A 13,610-nucleotide genomic window follows, 5' to 3' on the forward strand; every position below is an offset into this window, starting at 1 on the left:
TCACTACACATTCATGACATTCCACGTCAACAATGACCTAAACTCTTCTACACCGACGTCACACTTCATAACCATGGCAGACACCGAACCGGTCGCATCAGTATGTCTGTCTCTCATTGTCATCATTCGGCGAGGACGAACCAGACGAATGCGATTTTCTTGATTGCGTCATCTACTGTTAGCATAAACAACAGCGGTTATTAAAACAGTACAAGCAATCAAGTATAATCAACATGAATGAGATTTGACAGACAGCATCAGGGCACAGGAAAATGTTTCACGGGGATGAAGACAAAGACACAATCTGATGATACGAGGGACAGCTTAGGGACACAGGAAGATGTGTAACGGGGATGAAGACAATGTTGCAATCTGATTATACGAGGGACAGCTTCAGGGCACAGGGAGATGTGTCATGTGGATGGAGACAATGACACAATCTGATTATATGACGGACAGCTTCAGGGCACAGGGAGATGTGTCATGTGGATGGAGACAATGACACAATCTGATTATATGACGGACAGCTTCAGGGCACAGGGAGATGTGTCATGTGGATGGAGACAATGACACAATCTGATTATACGACGGACAGCTTCAGGGCACAGGGAGATGTGTCATGTGGATGGAGACAATGACACTATCTGAAAATACGAGGGACAGCTTCGGAGCACAGGAAGATGTATCATGGGATGGAGACAATGACACAATCAGATTATATGACAGACATCACCAGGGCACAGGAAAATGTCTCATGGGGATGGGGACAATGACAAAATCTGATTATATGACAGAAATCACCAGGGCACAGGAAGATGTTTCATGGGGATGGGGACAATAACACAATCTGATTATACCAGGGACAGCTTCAGGGCACAGGAAGATGTGTCATGGAGATGGAGACAATGACACAATCTGATTATACTAGGGACTGCTTCAGGGCACAGGAAGATGTGTCATGTGGATGGAGACAATCACACAATCTGATTATACTAAGGACTGCTTCAGGGCACAGGAAAATGTGTCATGGGGATGGAGACAATGACACTATCTGAAAATACGAGGGACAGCTTCGGGGCACAGGAAGATGTGTCATGGGGATGGAGACCATGATACAGTCTCATTATACTGGGGATAGCTTCGGAACACAGGAAGATGTGTTATCAGGATGGAGAAAATATACCATCTGATTATATGAAGGACAGCTTCAGGGCACAGGAAGATGTGTCTTGGGAGGGAGACAATGACTCAATCTGACAATACGAGGGACAGTTTTAGGGTACTGGAAGATGTGCCGTGGGGATGGAGACAATTACACTATCTGATTATACCAGGGATAGCTTCGGGGCACAAGAAGATATGTCATGGGGATGGAAACAATGACACAATCTGATTATTCGAGGACAGCTTCGGGCACAGGAAGATGTCTCATGGGGATGGAGACAATGACACAATCTGATTATTCGAGGACAGCTTCGGGCACAGGAAGATGTCTCATGGGGATGGAGACAATGACACAATCTGATTATTCGAGGACAGTTTCGGGCACAGGAAGATGTCTCATGGGGATGGAGACAATGACACAATCTGACATAATGAGGGACAGCTTCAGGGAAGGTGTCTCATGAAAGTGGAGACATGAGTCAATCTAATGATACATCAATGGTTTTTGCCCAGACTTTGTTGTCTGCCATACTGCCATTGAATCAAACAGTCAGACCATACCAAAGTTGATTTCCAAGCATAGATGTCATCGTGACGAAAAAATGAGAACAGACTTCGACATAATGGGCGATATGAATAAAGACTAGCAAATGCTTTTATCTAAAACTCCATGTACATTTACACTAGGCCTTTCTGTACAAAATTGAAGTAAAAGCATTTGCCAGTCTTTATTCATATCACCCATGGTCAGAAACAGACACACGAAGGATGCTTTAAAGGCACAGAAGAAATCACAAGGACACAGAGACAGTGTCACACCCTCCGATCTTATCGTGTTACACTTGGGCTGTCTGAGTGACTCAGAGGCAAGACTGATGTTTGAAATTAACATCATTGCCAGTCACCACGGAGGTCGGTGTGCGTCTTCCTGCGACATCGAGGGCTGGAGCCTCTGATGCTGGTTTCTAGTGACATCTCAGGTTTCTTCCGATGTTACATTACCAATCGCCCACTATTGTTTACAGAGCTAACAATGTCCTATATGACTTTCATCTGAATATTTACTCATACTAAGGATGGTTTTAGATCAGAGGAAGAAGTGTCATGGAAAATCTCACTTTTTGTAGATGATATCGCATACAAGGACAAGGAGGCAAGAATAAAGAACTATTAGCTGTTATTATAAAATATATAATTTATTAGACCAATCTTACTCTTAAATGTTATACTTTGAGAGCTCAGGTTGAACATCCTGACCCAGAAAGCAGGAAAGATCGTACAATCTTTCTTCATTGCTTTTGAATAGGAATGTCCACACAAACCCTATTTTGCCATTTGGTCAGTTGGGGAAACCAGCAACAAGAAGAGAGGTGTCCTGATCAGAGGTCAAATTGAAAGGTAACAATTTTTTGGGACCAAAACTAGTGTCCTTAATAGAGAGGGTGTCCTGATCAGAGAGGTGTCCACTAAGGGAGGTTCCACTGTAACTGTATGATACAGCAATGGCTTGAACAGATCAGCTCATGAATCATGTGTCAGTCTGAGACCTCATAGCACAGTGCGAACCTCTCTTAGCAGACACCTCTCTATTAAGGACAACCTCTCTATCAAGGCCACTAAGTTTGGTCCCAAAGTGGTTGTTTCCCGTCAGTTCGACCTCACTAATCAGGACACCTCTCTATTAAGAACAGCACTTCTCAGTCCCAAGGGTGTTCATAATAGTGAGGTTCTTCTGTATAGTATCGTAACTTAAATGCATAGTATTGTAAGAGCACCAAAATGAAAAGCCAGCATCGTTAATATCAACTTGATCAGATCATCAAATTCATCAGCACACAAACTGGATGCATGCAGTAATAAATATTAAGCAATTTTGTACATGACATTTTGATTGTAAGCCCCTTTTTAGAACCCTTGTCTCATGGTTCTTTGAAAATACATAAACACATTTTTCCTAAAGTGTTACCGTAAACGTTAAAGGATGACTTCAGTAACCAATGCAATCATTCTTTTTGGTTGATTTTCAGTCTCTGCACAATGTTTGATCAAAAGTTTGCAATTTTGCAATTGGTTTTTATTTTAGAACAGCAGAAATACAAATTTTGTTAAATATATATGGTTCCTGCACTGCAATAATGTGCAATTACCGAAGTTACCCTTTAACCAGTAGATTTTCATCATAACTCCGGCACAGTATTGTCTGCTTCAACATCACCGTCATTGTTGGCCTTTTTACGAGTCTTTGGTTTTGATTCAGATCCAGCAAATCCAAGAGATTCCTTGTCAAATTTGAGAATCAACGACCCACATTCGCCATCATATCTGTTCTTGACTACCTGTGACACAAAATGAAACAAGATGGGAATTAGAAAGAGTAGCATACAGTAGTGGTTCGGTGTTTGCTTTGAATGCATTGGCTGTAGTCTCCCTGGAGAATCAATTCCCCAACTTGCCAAGAATTGGGGGGGCATGGGCAAGCTACAGTGGCTATAGCTCAGTGATACATGTAGATTGAACGCAAGGTAACACAGTCGTGCCACAGACTAAATCAGCAAATGGCTGATTTCCCACTTGAGAGTTATGAACAGTGTCCAGGACCTCTGATCAGAACATTGTGAGATTGATGCCAGCTGCAGTAAATTGGCTGGTGACACCAGACACAGACCCCCTTGCATAGGATTCTCCAAGCACTCAACACTCCTTATTTAAGGGGAACCACTGCTACAAATTATCATTCCTTTCAATGAGATTTGAATATTTAAATCCACCTTATTGCAGGTTTTTGACATAGTTCTAACCCCGTTTTTAATGGGGTGTTCGAATTTTACAAGTGTATTCCAGGAGCAATTCGCCTAAACAGCAATAACAAAATTATGCTGAAGGCTTGTGCCTGCTAAAAATACCCCTTTTTCCAATTTATACAGGTAAAAACACCTTTTGCAATTTTTGCAGGATTTAATCCCCATTGCTTTTCCTACGAAAATACCTCCTCTCCCCTTGAAGGTGGGAATGAGGGTGTGGCACAATCTGAAACCAGAGTGTGTGGGGGGACTGTAGAGAGCGTTTACCTGGATGAATTTTTTCCCCGTGAGGGATCGTGTCTGGTCTTGCAGAATCAAGATATTGTCCGCTTCCTGCGACGCCTTGGCAGTACCAAATATGGAAGACTTGGACAGCAGACTTTCATCATCTTCCTACAAACGAGATGGGAATGAGATAACAGAGGGAAAGGTGCCGCACAACCAACCTACAACACTTTTTGAAAATGTAAGTTATTCATGAGAACAGTGAAAATTAGTATGTTTAAAAGTACGTAGATTACAGCTGCACTGCTTTTCATTACTGTACTCAAAGTGAGCATTTAAAACGACCCAGAAACTCCTGAGTGGATATCAGGTTGTATATGGCTGTGACAGGTTCATTCATGTTCGGGAGGCCTTTGATTCTCCAGGGTGAAACCACTTGTATTAGATAACAATCACACACGACTTACCTTTCTGGGATGTATCACCAATGTAACGTGGCAGTTCAAATTTGTAGCAAATCTTCTAAATGCACCAATGATGACCTCTTGTTGGAAGAAACGATCCATGGATGACCCAAAGCGCTCTACGCCCATCATAAACTGCAGGTTATCAACAATCACATGGGCTATATCATGTACGTATACTGCATGGGACATCGTCTGAAAAGAAGAAGTAGTTTTCAACAAAGGTGCATTTAATTACTCTTTTCTTTTCCATTGGAATTCTCATTTCCGGAATTGAATCAGTCTCAGTCTCAGAGGCCAAATCAACAAATGCCCCCCCCCCACTCTACCTCCAATCAACAAAATTAAAGGGGGCCCAGTGCTTGTACTCATATTCCAAAATGACCCCTGAATTTTTCTGAGGCGGAAAAAGTACTCCCCTTCTTCATTATCTCGGGGATTTTACACACAGGTTTTGAACTCAAAATGATTCCCCCTTTCTGAGGGAACTGAGACCCACAGTCCATTAGGTATTTGACTGGGGGGCAGCGGTGGATCCTAAGCACATTGCTCATCTCCTTCCCTTACATCAAGTACTTTCTTGAAGTTTTCCTCGCCATGGAATGTCATGAAATGCATCGGTATGGCCTCAAAGCCGTCAGCATACTCATCAAAGTTATCTAGGTTTTTGTACACATTCTTCCTGAAACAAAAAGAAACAAGATTAGTAATACACAATCAGGGAGTTCTGCAGTTCAAAGATTTACTTGCATAGTTGGAAATGACAGTAAAAAGTCATGTCAGTAAATGACAGTGAAAAGTCATGTCGTGAGATGACGGCAGTACAAAGTCATGTCGTTAAATGACGGCAGTACAAAGTCATGTCGTTAAATGACAGTGAGAAGTCATGTCATAAAATGACAGTGAAAAGTCATGTCGTTAGATGACGGCAGTACAAAGTCATGTCGTTAAATGACGACAGTACAAAGTCATGTCGTTAAATGACAGTGAGAAGTCATGTCATAAAATGACAGTGAAAAGTCATGTCGTTAGATGACGGCAGTACAAAGTCATGTCAATAAATGACAGTGAGAAGTCATGTCATTAGATGACGGCAGTACAAAGTCATGTCATTTAATGACTGCGGTACAAAGTCATCTCATTAAATGACAGTGAAAAGTCATGTCGTTAGATGACGGCAGTACAAAGTCATGTCGTTAAATGACAGCAGTACAAAGTCATGTCAATAAATGACAGTGAGAAGTCATGTCATTAGATGACGGCAGTACAAAGTCATGTCGTTAAATGACAGTGAAAAGTCATGTCGTTAGATGACGGCAGTACAAAGTCATGTCGTTAAATGACAGCAGTACAAAGTCATGTCATTAAATGACAGTCACAAGTGATGTTGTTAAATGACATTTAAAAGTCATGTCACATTGAAATGTGAAGAATTGAAAACCCTTTTAAGGTCAAAACCCTGCTGCCTCAGGTCTTCAAACTACTCAACTACACCACCCTTATTAACGTTACAAGTTACATATATGTTGACCACTTTATTGTTTATAGTGGGATCATGCCCATCGTTAACCAGCCATGGTGCGAGTCTTACCTTGCAAACTGTTGTAGCATCATACGACACAACCTGACATTGTTGATTTCAAAACTTCCCCACAAAGTGTGAACCTAGGGGAAAGAAATTTTCAGTGAAAGTGAAGCAGGATATGTGGCAGCTGGCCTTGGTGACGACCTAATGGAAGCGGTTAATGACAGAAGACAATGGTGAAGGTCCCTCAAACTTTTGATGACTAATAATTTGCCACCATATTGTAATTAAGTAAGTTAATAAAGCTATACGAGTTATGTATGAGGTTAATGGGCCAACAGTTGTAGCCAAGAAATCGAGTATTTCGAAGCAGACGATATATACCCCTTGTAAACAAAGATCCAATGAATAGTCGCTGATAAATGTCGTCTTTCCCGACCCGGTTGGTCCCGTAAACACCGTCAACTCACCACGACGGTGACCCTTCAACAGCTGGTTCAGGCGAGGGTATCTTTTCCACTGAAATATCCAAGATTGGTAAGGGCTCGTCTTACTAGGTTGTCAAAGTAAAGATATTACAAATTACGGGCCCAAATCGGTCTCCTAAAGGAGGGCTTTTCCTACAGAGGTGTCAACTATCATTATGTTGGCAGCACTCTCGAAAATCAAGGGTTGGAACAAAATCTCATCAATCCACAGTAAAGAAGTTTTGGTTTTATGCAGCATACAATGGCATGGCAGATAACAATAAGGTACAGTAGAACCTCCCTTAGCGGACACCTCTTTATTAAGGACAACCTCTCTTTTAAGGACACTAGGTTTGGGCCCAAATTGGTTGTTTTCATTCAATTTGACCTCTCTAATCAGGACACAGCTCTATTAAGGACACCACTTGTCAGTCCCGAGGTGTCCTTAATAGAGAGGTTCTACTGTACTTCTTTAAGGTAACAAACATGTATCAAATTGGCAAGTTCAAGAAGTACTTCTACAATCCCTTTGTTTCAAAGACTGAGAACCAAACAGCTCTCGTTTCTACCCACTTTTACCCCCGCAGATCTCTTACCTAAGTAAGTGAGTAAGTAAATAGCGTCTTGTATAGCGCCCATTTGACGTGTCTGGCTCAGAGGTGCTTTCAAAAAAAGTACAGTAGATCCTCTCTATTATGGACACCCTCGGGACTGACAAGTGCTGTCCCTAATAGAGAGGTGTCTTGATTAGAGAGGTCAAATTGAATTGAAACTTCTACCTTGGGACCAAAACTAGTGTCCTTTACAGAAAGGTTGTCCTTAATGGAGAGATATCCGCTAAGAGAGGTTCAAATGCACTCTGCAGGGTTTTCAGCCCTGTCTTGAAACTGGCCAGAAAACCACTCTCACGCACTGAGAGTCAAACGAGTTCCACATCTACCCACCTTTACCCCTGCAGCTTGTTCAGCATGACTAAACTGGTTGAAGACTTCTTGTCGGAGTTCTTTGAATGAGGTTATGGACTTGTGCGGGGCAGGTTTAGCATCAGACGCTATCTTGGACAGTTTGAGATTTTTCCTAAGGGCCTCCATTGCATTTGGCTGATCGTCACTAGGGCTGGTATTAAAAATAGAAGAAAATGTTGCTAAAATAACATTATCAAGAAATTTATGGCAGTTTGATATTTATTTGTTTATGGCAATTTTTATTTATTTATTTATTTGATAATTTTTCAAGGATACTGGTTGGAAAGGTCACAGTTTTCGTTTCGTTTGAGAAAAGATTTGGGCCAACCTGCCAATAGCCATTTTGAAATAAATCTTCTAGAAGTTTGTCCTAGTCTGATGATTCTTTGGAAAGGCCAAAGTCTTGCTGATAGCCATTATCATTTATAAAAACCAACATATCTCTTGAACCTGAGTGCCTATGCCAGGGCACGCAAAATATATCCCACGCAGCAGCAGGTGGAAAGTAGCCTCAATTGCACTCAATACCTCCAGCATAATCAAATTGGATTACGATACAAGTAATGATAATAATGATGATAACACGTTTCTAAAATTCGTTTGAGAAAAGATTTGGGCCAACCTGCTGTGGCATGCAACCAGTATGTTCATTCAACTTGGCACAGTAATATTCAAATACAGCAGAACCTCTCTATTAAGGACACCCTCGGGACTGACAAGTGCTGTCCTTAATAGAGAGGTGTCCTGATTAGAGGGGTCAAATTGAATGGAAACGGACAATTTGGGACCAAACGTAGTGTCCTTAATAGAGAGGTTGTCCTTAATAGAGAGGTGTCCGCTAAAAGAGGTTCCACTGTACAGCAGAACCTCTCTATTAAGGACAGCCTCGGGACTGACAAGTGCTGTCCTTAATAGAGAGGTGTCCTGATTAGAGAGGTCAAATTGAATGGAAACAACCAAATCGGGACCAAAACTGTCCTTAATAGAGAGGTTGTCCTTAATAGAGAGGTGTCCGCTAAGAGAGGTTCTACTGTATATCCAGACAATCTAATTGTGATAACTTTTCTAACAACGCCTGCCTACCTGACAAGATGGCATCTCTCCTCCCCAAGTTTCTTGGCAAACATTTTAGCAGCATCCCAATTCCTCACATCGCTACCAAACCACAAAATTATCTTATCGAACTGCTCAAGAAATGGCAGAACCTGAAACAAAGAACATTATTGCTTGAAGAAAATTCTTTCTGTCCAAGAATATTCCATACAGTTCAAGGAAATCATAGTTATTCCTGAGGTCTTCTTACTACCCTCTACATGAGAACCAGGAGTAAGGGACACAGCAGAATGCCAATGCCAGACAGCAGTGCAGACACCACACCACATCCTAAAAGACTGTCCCCCGCACCAGGATTTATGACAGAAATTCTGGCCCGCAGACACCAATGTTGGGGGAAAACTGTGGGGAACACAGCATGACCACGAACTGACAAGCCACTTCATCTCCACCACGAGACTGAAGTTCTAGTTTTAGGCAGGTTGAACGGCGAAGATGAAGAAGTTTGAGGACCACAGCAGTGCCTCCCCCGTTGGTAAAGCTGTCATGTCCCCTTATTCAAGCTGCAAAAATAGTGCCAATGCTCAAAATTGAGCCAAAGCCTATAGAAACCTTGCATACGGCAGTCATGCCAGTTTGAATTTTGACAATTGGCGCATCATTTTCTCACCTCTGGTGGTAAGGCCGATTGTCCCTTTGATAATGCTACGGCGGGAATCTTGGTTGCCTGATGCACAGCAATGGCGTCCGTTTCACTCGTCGTTACAACCACCATCTTGTGTTTCGTAGAAACGGTAGCCCAACCAAACAGAAACATGCGATCGCTTCTGGAAGTGAATAGAATGAATATTATGAAATCGTAATCGGATTAGACATTTCAGTAATCTTTTTAATCTCTGAATAAAAACATTTACTGAAATGTCTAATCTGAAATGTTTCCAAAGTTAAAAGTTGATGAGTTGGCTGAAGACCGAATATCGTGTTTGGTTAATATGAATACTTAATGCATTAACCTCTTGACTACCGGGCCAATTGAACCGTTCCATACTGGGGCCTTTTTGGTATTATTGTTCAGCCACGTGCATCTGGCAAAACCTCTGTCTTCGCCGCCACCGCAGCGCCATCTATACGACTTAGTTCAAGTTGGCAGACGACGTGCCTGCGTCTCTATACACCAGTAGAGCCGAGCCAGATCACACCAAACAATACACAGAAAGGCCTTTTATAGCGACCACTCAAGCAGTCGGCGGTAAACACGTGTATTTGATTGCAACTGCTCAAGCAGTCAGCGGTAAACACGTGTATTTGATTGCGACTGCTATAGCGGTCGGTGGTAAACACGTGTATTTGATTGTGACTGCTATAGCAGTCAGCGGTAAACACGTGTACTTGATTGCGACTGCTATAGCAGTCGACGGTAAACACGCATATTTGATTGCGAAAAGCGGTCGGCAGTAGTCAAGAGGTTAATGCAGTTGAAATTTTGCACTTTTTGAGTTTGCGTTTGACTGGGCATGCCAAATAAAAAGCTCAAGAAAACATCCCATTTTGAGTCAAAAGTAAAAATGTACCACTGAGTGCAGGTGATCGGTGCTGAAGGAATTTCATTTTATAACAGCTCAGAATAAGAAAAGGAAGTCTCAGTTAACAGAGGAAGACCTGGTTTGTCATTTGATTCCTTACCTGGGTACAAAATGCTGAATGAACTTGTTGGGTCCCTCATCCTCATGTACCTTGATCAGCTTAAGACCCTGATGTGATCCATCCGAGTTGTGAAAGGGAAAGATGAGAGAACCCAAGTCCCTTGATACTCGCACTTGGTATTTATCAAGACAGCTGGGGAGGAGGCCCTGCAAAATATTGCAACAAACTGTAAGAATGCTACAAATAACTATGAGTATTTCTAGAGCACTTCGAAAGTGCAACAGACTGTACCAATATTGAAAATGGATGCGATTGTTTCTAAAGCACCTTTTATACTGACATGGTGGGTGGTCTGTCTCAAAGTGCAACAAACTGTTACAATAATAATGCTAATAACTGGGAGTATCTCTAAAGTGCTTTTTATACTGACATGGGTCTGCCTCAACTGCAACAAACTGTAGCACTTATAAAAGTGACCATGATAATTTCTAAAGTGCTTTTTATACTGAAGTGGATCTGCCTCAAGTGCAACAAACTGTAGCACTTATAAAAGTAACTGTGATAGTTTCTAAAGTGCTTTTTATACTGACAGGGGTCTGCCTCAAGTGCAACAAACTGTAGCACTTATAAAAGTAATCATGAGTTTCTAAAGTGCTTTTTATACTGAAGTGGGTCTGCCTTAAGTGCAACAAACTGTAGCACTTATAAAAGTAACCCTAATAGTTTCTAAAGTGCTTTTTATACAGACATGGGTCTGCCTCAAGTGAAACAAACTGTTACAATAATGTGAGTATCAGTTAAGCTAACTTAAAAAGCACTGTAGAAAAGCCAAATAATATTGATAACATTGTCTGATACAGCTGGAAAGCCTGGCATCTCTTTAGTGGCTCCAACGGCCCCAAAGAAAAAACATACAACATGTCATTTCCCTGACCACCCTTTTTCTTGTACCAACCTCCATATTAAATCTCCTCATCAATTCACTTTGTGTTGCCTCATCACATTCTTGAAAACTTTTGCTATCACTGAGAACAGCTTGGATCTTCTCGGCGGTTTTACTAGGAATTGAATCGGGCTCTAACTCCTTGAAGCACGCCTGTGGCCTCCTGAAAAACATCAAATTTAAAAATGTAAGGGGCTGTTTATATAGTTTGTACGCACACCTTTCTGATTTTTCTATATTATTTTCCATCTTGTAGGCATGCGTATGCTACAGGGTGGCCCAGGATTATTTTCCCTTGCACAGGAGAATTCTATTGTGTATCCATTGTGTGAGGGAAAATAATTCTGGGCCACCCTGTAGAGCTCGAACCACTGTCGGCGTACACATGCGAAGTAATCCTCAGTCCGACTTCACAGCGCAATTATAAGCCTTTTTTGACCAAAACGGATCCCTGCCCTTTTCTTTATCCTGGCAGAAGCGCTACTAAATGAATCCATGGCCCCTCAAGATTGATCCCCCATCTGGTCAAGTTCTGGGCTTACATATTTCATAGGATATTTATTGTGAGGTTAACTAGGTGTATCTACACTTTAAAAAAATAATTCACTCACTTTTTCTTATCTGTTCTTTCTTTGACTATAACGGCGATGTTGTCACGAAGTTGAGACCACTTCCCTGACTTCTTGCAACTTCTGCATACAAAATGACCTGTAAGAAGACAAAAGTGCAATCCAATCTCTTTCAGGGTGTTCTTCCCCTTTGACTTGCCAGTTTTATTTTGAGCATATCAAATCTTATTTAGAGTGTTTTGACCCAGCACCAAAAACAAAAGCAAAAGCAGACACCAACAATAATCAAGTTATTAACTTCATTGAATCTTGCAGAGGCAGTTAAATTATCCAACAAGCCTTTGAAGTTCATAACTGGGCAGACTTTGAAGAAATCACCTAATAATCCAAAGATTAGAAGAAAGAAATTAATTGTCACTAAGTACAGTGGAACCTTCCTTAGTGGACACCTCTCTATTAAGGACAACCTCTCTGTTAAGGACACTAGTTTTGTTCCCGAATTGGTTCTTTCCATTCAATTTGACCTTTCTAATCAGGACACCTCTCTATTAAGGACAGCACTTGTCAGTCCCGAGGGTGTCCTTAATAGAGAGGTTCTACTTTAGTTATTTGGACAGTAGAATTTTAAACACAAAAAGGCAAATAAAGCCTTCAACAAAACTGAAACACAATGAATAAAAAAAGCTATACTTTACCCGTAGTTTTGTTCACAAACAATCTATCAGCATCGGCTTTGAGATTCTTGAAGCGAGGACAAGTCATAGAGAAGCAGGTGTGACCGTCGATATATTTCACCCCTTGTCTCTTGAGGAACGACACAATGTCAGCAGTCGAGGAACTATCCTGATTTGTGGGGCTCGGCACTCTGGCAAATCCTCGACTAGAAATGTCTGGAGTCCATTGAGAGCTTGGTGTCTTCCACTGACTGTTCGTGCTACAACGTGAAAATCTTTGATAATCGGGGAATGCCATTGACTGATCGTATTTGACAATTACATTATGATAGGTTCCCTTTCGAAGCAACGTCCTGCAGAGGGAGCTCCTTCTAAAGATGACTGGGGATAATTTCAGAGAACTTGTCATGACTTGCGCCTGATAGACGATTCTCAGTAGCGCTGCATTCTGTGATCCGCTCCTCGTATTTTGTGTGATCAGTCACGACTATATCCATCATCGTTCATTCATTGGCGATTGGGCCATGCTGGGCAAGTTAGTCTGTAGACACTGAAATGAGAGCATTTTTCAAATGGGATTGAGATGGATCAATTTATCATGGAAGAGCTCATGCTGATATTAACCGAATCTGAATTGGGGGGGGGGGGGGGGGGGGGGCAGTACCTTGTCCGACAATAGAATACATATACCACAAACATGTACAAAAGTTGATGGTCCATTTGTCGGACGCATATTCTATCACTGTTTACAAGTAATCTGGCTCCTGGCATACACACATCATCAGATTTTCTGACACAGACGACAAAATAAAGCTACTATTTTTGAAGTGCCAGGAAATAAGATGAGTAGTTTTGAGGAACACACCGTAAAAAGTATTTACCAAACTCTTGAAACATGTGTTGACGTTTGCAAATTGGTCTGTAATTCTGGAATGGCGGTTGAAAAATCTGTGTTACTAAAAATAGATTATGCTATGGGATTCCTTCAATATTTCAGTCCCACAGTAAAGTAACCATCTACAAGTTATGAAGTACTTGAATGGTACATGATTTAGTGTGAGAAGTGGTAGATCCACATCTAAATCACATCAAACAACTTGTCATCGACCAATTTAC

The 13,610-nt window shown here is 41.5% G+C and overlaps 1 protein-coding gene across 1 annotated transcript; it reads right to left on the reverse strand.

The window, feature by feature from the left end:
• Positions 1–2,385: 2,385 nt before the first annotated feature.
• LOC135486327 (twinkle mtDNA helicase-like) lies at positions 2,386–13,443 on the reverse strand. Its single transcript, XM_064769032.1, has 14 exons — positions 13,376–13,443; positions 12,516–13,044; positions 11,863–11,959; positions 11,264–11,414; positions 10,348–10,514; positions 9,335–9,491; positions 8,695–8,816; positions 7,591–7,762; positions 6,564–6,698; positions 6,246–6,319; positions 5,222–5,336; positions 4,658–4,849; positions 4,233–4,358; positions 2,386–3,500 (listed from the first exon to the last, which is right to left on the reverse strand). The coding sequence occupies exons 2-14, from the start codon at positions 12,901–12,903 to the stop codon at positions 3,342–3,344; spliced, it is 2,055 nt and encodes a 684-aa protein (XP_064625102.1). The 5' UTR covers positions 12,904–13,044; positions 13,376–13,443; the 3' UTR covers positions 2,386–3,341.
• Positions 13,444–13,610: the final 167 nt, after the last annotated feature.

This window comes from Lineus longissimus, chromosome 4 (assembly GCF_910592395.1).
Source record: "Lineus longissimus chromosome 4, tnLinLong1.2, whole genome shotgun sequence".
Classification (NCBI taxonomy): domain Eukaryota; kingdom Metazoa; phylum Nemertea; class Pilidiophora; order Heteronemertea; family Lineidae; genus Lineus; species Lineus longissimus.